Source organism: Plecotus auritus, assembly GCF_963455305.1.
Source record: "Plecotus auritus genome assembly, chromosome: 8".
Classification (NCBI taxonomy): domain Eukaryota; kingdom Metazoa; phylum Chordata; class Mammalia; order Chiroptera; family Vespertilionidae; genus Plecotus; species Plecotus auritus.
In genome coordinates this window covers 169,650,036-169,657,471 of record NC_137782.1, presented here as the reverse complement: position 1 = coordinate 169,657,471, position 7,436 = coordinate 169,650,036, and the positions used below count along the sequence as shown (strand labels likewise).

The following is a 7,436-nucleotide window of genomic DNA, read 5'->3' as shown; positions in this document are numbered from 1 at the left end:
TGAACCAAGAGGAAATGCTCATATTCTCTTGTGACAAGAATCATCCCCACATCCTGCCCTGTTGCTCTCAAGGGAGAATGAGCTGCCACTTCCTCTGTTTTTCACGCTGGTCCCTGCTCTCATGTTCCTCTGCCCTACACAATGCATTCTCTTCTCTACCACCCTCCTGTGGTCCACAGAACAGCCCATTTTGTGCAGATGTGATGACTGCCCCCCACCCCCAAGAAACACATTTTTTATTGATTTTTATAGAGAGAGAAACATCTATATGAGGTCAGCTGCCTCCTGCAGGCCCCCCTCTCCCCCACCTTGGGATGGAGCCCACATCCCCGGCATGTGCCTTGACCAGGAATTGAACTGGGTTCAGCTTACCCTTAGGTGCACTGGATGATGCTCCAACCATCTGAGCCACAGAGGCCAGGGTATTTAGTCACATTCTCATCAGGAACCACAGGGGTCCCACAGGGATGTGGTTACCTGTAAGTGGATTATTTTAAGGGAAAGCCACCCTGACTTGGTTTCCATCTACATTCATACAGCAACGAAAATGCACACAGTGCTTGGTTGTGGAATGGGTGGACGAGCTGGGATCTTGAGCTCAGGTTGTCAGTGTGTTTGAGGGGAAAGGAAGCCTTACAGATGTTTGGGACAAGAAGGATGCTCTTCCTCCCCACGTTGCTTAGTGAAGGGGATGGAGATAAACATGATGTCAGGTCTGGGAATCCCCCTCAGGAATGGCTTGAGAAGTACACAGGGTTTTCTCTTTCTCTCTTTCTGTTCAAAAGGGCTTCTCCAGTTTAGCATTTTAGCGTATTTATCTTCTGTCTCTCGTGTCTCCTATGAAATAAGCCACTTTATTTCATTTCTTTTTTTTTTTTTTGGTCTGTATTTTGTCCTGGTAGAATACTTAGCCTGTGAAAATCATCTATTTGCTTATTGCATGATGCTTCACAATGGATTTGTAAGAGGACTAAAACCAAAATATTACTCTTTGGCTTTCCAATGAAGCTCAGACTCAAGTCAGGAGAGCCAAAAACTTGCACGGTTTCCCGGGTTAGTTGGGAGAGCAATGGCAGTGACCTTGAAAGGAACACAGATACTGGCCTTGCTAAAACTCTCACAGCTCAACAACACAGGAGTTCTATGCCAGTAACCAAGTAGGGAATTGCTACTTTTATTTCTCTTGACTAGCTCAAGGACACAGGAAGACATCACATTACAATTAAGAGTTTTCTTCTCTCTCTCTCTCTCTCTCTCTCTCTCTCTCTCTCTCTCTGCCCTCCCCCACTTTTGCTCCAAAAGAATTATCTGTTTTTTGATTGTGTGTTAGTTGGGTGCCAAGATTGTGTGATGGTGTGAAAGGGTGCAGGTTTTTACCTTAGTCCTAACTGTGTTCAAACACCATCTCTATCTCTTTCCCAGTAGGAAGTTCCAGGGTCTGGACAGGCTAGAGACCGGCATGCCAGTGGGGTCATGTGGCTGAGGCTGAGGGACTGTGGAGTATACAAAGGTCGGGGAGTAGACCCTAAGGGCCAAAGACAGCTACTGAAGCCTGGCTGTACTGAGTGTCTGAGTGATGAGCTCAGAGTTGGAGGCAGTGAGGACAGGATGTGGCTGCATACTCTGGGCGTGTCAACCGCAGAGGTGTTAGGTGAGACTGTGACTGATAGATCGTCCCTTCCCCTGACTGGTGGGCAGAGTATGAGCGTCTGCGCTGGGACATCCTGAGACATTCAACCACCAATCAGTGCGAGCCGAGTGCCCTGGGCCCCACCCCTTCCCGTTCCTCCCTGGGCCCAACCCCTTCCTGTTCCTCCCCTCAAAAGGTGTGTTCACCGCTGCACGTGTTGCTGCTCTCCCAGTCTGCGAGTCAGCCCGGCTGGGTCCTTCCTTCTCCTCCTCCCCCTCCTCTAATCCTGGTCTTTCTACCCTCCTCCGTAATGAATCTCGCTCCTTAGTGTGGAATAAACCTCCTCTTTAACATGACTTGGTCTCCGACTCCCGTTACCTGCCCCTCGAACCTTACAGTGGCCTTTAAGGAGAGGCTGCGTCCATTGACCTTAGGCGAGGTCCTTAGCTTCTGAGTTTCATTTCCTCTCTTATAAGGTGAAGACGAGGCCTACCATACCGAATTATATGGAGGATGACATGAGATCCTGTATATAAGGCTCTTGTTTCTGGCACCTAGCACAGAGGAAGTGCTGTAAGTACTCAAAAAAGGAAAGTGTTCTTACTTATTAACATTAACACATAAAATTATTTTATTTGTGAAAGAATGAGATTTTTTTCTAACATTTTCAATTATAGGAAAAGATGTCAACCTTACCTGCTGTTTAATCAAAATGGTTGCCTGGCCATAGGCCAGGGAAAGCACTAGAAGGTGGTCGGGGAGACAGATTACTTCTGTTCTGGAGCTGCGGACCCAAAGTTGTAAAACAGCCTTAGGACACGAACAAGGGCCCTTTGAAAGCCTCCCCTCCCCTGCTCCTCCCTCATGATGTAGAAGCGCTCGCTGGAGCCTGGCCCTCAAGTCCGACCACCTGGGTCTAGAGCAGGGGTGGGCAAACTTTTTGACTCGAGGGCCACAATAGGTTCTTAAACTGGACCGGAGGGCCGGAACAAAAGCATGGATGGAGTGTTTGTGTGAACTAATATAAATTCAAAGTAAAGGAGTGGAGGGGAGAGCAAGAGAACCGGATAGAACAGCCGGATCCAGCCCGCGGGCCGTAGTTTGCCCACGGCTGGTCTAGAGTGTGTCTCCTCCACTTTTTAATCATGACCGTGAACAACTTTTTCAACTTCTCTAAGCCTCCATTCTTTTCTTACGTAAAATGGGAACAAAAATAGTATTTTCTTTAAAGGATTTTATAAGATTCCAATGGAATGAATCATACAAAGCCCTTAGCACTAAGTAAGTTTTTTGGGGTAACTGTGGGTATGGCCAAGACAGGGGGTGCCTCTGCAGATTGTACACACAGCACTCCCTTCAGACTGTCAGAATCAGGCCTGTCCATGAATCGTGGCAGAGAAGTACATGGGTGCTAATCTGTCTCACCGTCTAATTTAGGAATGAGGACGGGAAGTCTAAACCTATTGCATCCTTTTAGCTTCTTCAGTGCTAGCACACGGGCCAATCTCGGGTGCTCTGTACACACTGGCCAGGTGACTGATTGGCACCAATCAATCAGTCTTCCCGATTTTTAACTGGGTTGCAGCTATAGCTTGAGTTCAGGCATCAAGAGCACTACAGAGACCATCGTGCCAATGCCTCTGACTGTCCTCAGGTGTTCCAGCCAGGGGTTGAAGCCTGGCCCGAGGCAGCCTGCCGAGATTTGAATCCTGGGCTACCAGTCATTAGGCGCTAGGTGTGGGGTCTCCCCTGAGTTACTTAACCACTCCGTGCCTCAGTTTCCTATTAGTACAACAGGACTGGTGGTGATAACAGCTCCTACTTCCTAGGGTTATTGCAAGGATTATGTGAGTTAATCTCTGTTACACACCTGGAGTGCTATCTGGAGCAGCCTTGGCCTCCAGGCCTGCCCTGCTCAGCACCTGGAGCCGTGGCCCCAGCTCTGCTGTCCTGAACCCCATGTCCACAGAATGAGCTCAGAGAGCTTTGGGGAGACAAGCAGGTCCATGCAGATCTGGTTCTGGTTTATGTCTTACTAGAGAAAGAGAGGGTACATTGGCAAGCAAGGATCCCAGGCAGTTTCCTTGTTCCCAAAACAGGTTTGGGGGACCAGCAATGCTGGTTGCCTGAGATCAGCGGAGGTGAGTGAGAGCACAGGAAGTCCTTCTGATACCGGTTACAAGAGCAAAGCCAACGCTTATTAAGCGCTGACAGTGTGCCAAGGATTTGGCAGATGTCTCATTTAGAAAATGAAATTTTGGAAAGTAGAAGTTTAAGGAATTAGCTATTTTAGAAAGAAGCTATAGAAAAAGAAAAAGGGAGTCTGAGAGCAGAAGTGATATTATGTGGAAAACTGGGAGGTTTAGAATGAGGATTGAAAGCCGACTGACAGTGGCTACCCCAGCACATTCAGGCCACCTGCCTCTACCACAACCAACTGAAATAGAAAAAAATAGGTTTTTTAAAAGGTGGTCTTACGGGGATCTTGGCTTGACCACTTTCTACAAGGGAAATCTTAACTGAGTCTTTTAACCTCATAGAGCCTTAATACTTTCATCTGTAAAATGTTGGTTTATTTATTTTTTTAAATAAAGGTTAAGTAGAAGATGTGTAAATGTCCTTAAATAGTAGTCGCAGATTCCAGGGGTCCTCAAACTTTTTAAACAGGGGGCCAGTTCACTGTCCCTCAGACCGTTGGAGGGCCGGACTATAGTTTAAAAAAAAACCACTATGAACAAATTCCTATGCGCACTGCGGGCCCGGGACGAGTCGGCTGCTAAGCAGGACAGGCAGTGGCACCCGGCGGGCCGGATACATGTCCTCGGCGGGCCGCATGTGGCCCGAGGGCCGTAGTTTGAGGACCCCTGTTAGGCTTCCCAATAAGAGCTGAAGGAGAAGAAAGGGAGGGGAAGAGGAGAGGAAATCACTTGTTAAATTTATTATGTTTTATTCATGTTATTCTGCCAGATAGGGCTAAGGGTCCTTTAGTAAGTAGCAAAATTAAGAGCATTCCTCCAGATTGCCCGAGTGAGAGTTTTCTTCCCTGAGCCTCCTTAATTAAAAAAGACCATCAATGTTTTAATTAGACCATTGACATTTCTCTTCAATAACTGCAAAGGGGCCTTAACTCACCACGTTAGAGGACACGCTGATATTACTCTGAACTGTAACTCGCTGTGCTTCTGATATTCATACTTCCGTGTAGAATTAGTTCCGTGGAGAAAAAGGAACGCTCATGGGACAAATGGGGACTCGGAAACACCCTTTTCCGAAACCCAGGTCTGTCTCTCAGAGCATGGAGGAAGTGAAGCAAACTAGCAGGCCCATCCAACCTCACACATCCCAGGGCATTTGGAGCTGGGTGGGGAAAACAGGCAGGCTCCCTAGTTAATTTCACACTTCCCCGTCCATTTCAAAAACAAGGTGTGACTCTGCAGCCAGATTTCAAAACAAAACAAAACACAAAACACCTTCAGAAGGCTGACTGCCAGGTACCCTAGGAAGCAAACCCCCTGCCCTGCCTTAAGCAGCTTTCTCTTTCCTGGTGTCTGTTTGCTGGACAAACCCCAACCTGCTCGGTGAAAGCAAGGGCTTTAAGCTTCTTGGAGGGTATTTCCTGCTCCTGAAGGCTCCGCGTTTACTGGAGCTGCTGGCCTTTGTCATTCTGCCCGCAGGCTTTCTGCACTCTACCAAACCCTGGGGGAATTGCCTAAAGAGGGAGAGGAGGGGGAAGCTGGCTTCCAGCCTGTCTTCTCCTCCCAACAGCCCTATGAAGTAAGGGTTTGTTGTCTGTGTTTGGCATAGGAGGGCATCCAAGCTCCGAGGGGTTACCTCCTCCCTAGACCTGTTTCTCTGACAGTACACCCCACGGGCTCTGAACCTCTAGGTGGGCTTGGTGTTGGGGGGGCGGGGGAGGAGGAGGCCCTCTGGGGCACTCTGCTCCTCTCCTCCCGGCCCCTGGCCACTGCCTCCTGGCTGCAGGCTGCCCCAGGTTTGTTTTCTTTGGCTGCCTCTTTAATGAGTTCCACAGGACAATGCTAAGTCTAGTTATGCAGCCTTAATTGGTTTAGTTACCACAAGATAATTCCTTTTTTCTTCTCTCGGAGGCCGTTTTGTGTAGAGCCGTTTTAGCTGGAAGACGCTAATTATCAATGAGGAGAAAGTGACACCTGAGGAGTTCATCTTCCATCTTGGTCCTCGCTGGCTCTCTCCTTTGAACTCCCTCTCCGGCCTCTTTCCCACTTCATCACTCGTCCCCCAGCGTCATAAAAGCGAGCTCTGCCCGGGCGGGCGCAGAACCTTCTTTCTCACTTGCCAGGGAGCCCTTCTCTCTGCAGCTGCCTCGCAGGCATGGACAACCTGCGCGAGACCTTCCTGGGCCTGGAGGATGGCTTGGGCTCCTCCGACAGCCCCGGCCTGCTGGCCGCCTGGGACTGGAAAAGCAGGGCAGGGCCCTTCGAGCTGAGCCAGGCCTCGCCCACTCAGAGCCTCTCCCCGGCCCCCTCGCTGGAGTCTTACACCTCTTCTCCCTGTCCCGCTGCGGCTGGGCGGCCCTGTGGGCACGGGGGTGCCAGCAACGAGAGCAGCGATGGCTGCAGAGGCCGTGACACTGGTGGCCTGGTAGAGGTGGACTACAACATGTTAGCTTTCCAGCCTGCCTACCTGCAGGGCACTGGGGGCCCCAAGGCCCATAAAGGCACCAAAGTCAGGATGTCTGTGCAGCGGAGACGGAAGGCCAGCGAGAGGGAGAAGCTCCGGATGAGGACCTTGGCCGATGCCCTGCACACCCTCCGGAACTACCTGCCGCCTGTCTACAGCCAGAGGGGCCAGCCGCTCACCAAGATCCAGACGCTGAAGTACACCATCAAGTACATCGGGGAGCTCACGGACCTGCTCAACAGCGGGAGGGAGCCTCGGCCCCAGAGCGCCTGAGCCCCCGGGACTCCCCCGGGCTCCCCGGACCAGCAGCACACGGTCATGTTTGTATGGTCAGCGTGTGACCTTGCTGTCAGGAGAGTTTTAAGGGAATTCCCACCGGACTTGGTGGAACTGCCAGATAAGCAGGTACTTTGCTTCCAGTTTCCCCACGATTTCTCAGGAGTCTCACCCTTTGCAAAGACACGGATTCGTTTGCCTTTCTCTGTTCAAGTTACTTTCAAGGTTCAATGATTTCAAATGCGGTTTTTTAAGTAATGTAAAATTGTTACAGTTCATCTTCTCTTGTCATGTTGGCGTTGGGAGCTTTCTGTGGCCAATGAAACCTGTATTTTGTACAGGATCCAGTGTGACACCTGGATTCTTATTTAGAAAGTTCTGTGTCAAGTAAAGGGCACAGGTCTCGTGTGTGTGTGTGTGTGTGTGTGTGTGTGTGTGTGTGTGTGTGACTGAAATCCTGCCTTTACCTGCACAGGGACCCCAAATCCCTTAAATGCAGCAGAAATGAGTGTCGTGGTAAACAGACAGTCACAGGCAGGCAGGCTGTGTTAAGACAGAGTGACAAGCCTAGAGGCCAGCGCCTCCTGTCTTAAGGGAAGGAAAAGAAGGCTGCGAGCAAGCAAGGCTAGTGCAGGGAATGGGAGGGGGTAGGACGGAGGAGGAGGAGAGGGAGGGCTCAGCGCTACGGGGTGGGCCTGGGCTCCGGAGGGCAGGAGAGCCCTGTGCCAGGACTCCTGTGAGTATGACCTCACTGGATCCCGTCACTTACTCATTTCTCAAGTGAAGAGAATGATTCAAAAAGAAAACCAGACTATTTTAATTCTATAGGAAAGTGCCAGGGGCAGGATTAGAACCCTGGTCTACCTCGAAT

At 50.2% G+C, this 7,436-nt stretch overlaps 1 protein-coding gene across 1 annotated transcript; it reads left to right on the top strand.

Moving 5' to 3' along the window:
* Positions 1 to 5,980: 5,980 nt before the first annotated feature.
* Positions 5,981 to 6,562, top strand: MSGN1 (mesogenin 1; the record flags this gene model as incomplete). Its single annotated transcript, XM_080685018.1, has 1 exon — positions 5,981 to 6,562. The coding sequence occupies one exon, from the start codon at positions 5,981 to 5,983 to the stop codon at positions 6,560 to 6,562; it is 582 nt and encodes a 193-aa protein (XP_080541144.1).
* Between the last annotated feature and the right edge of the window lie 874 nt (positions 6,563 to 7,436).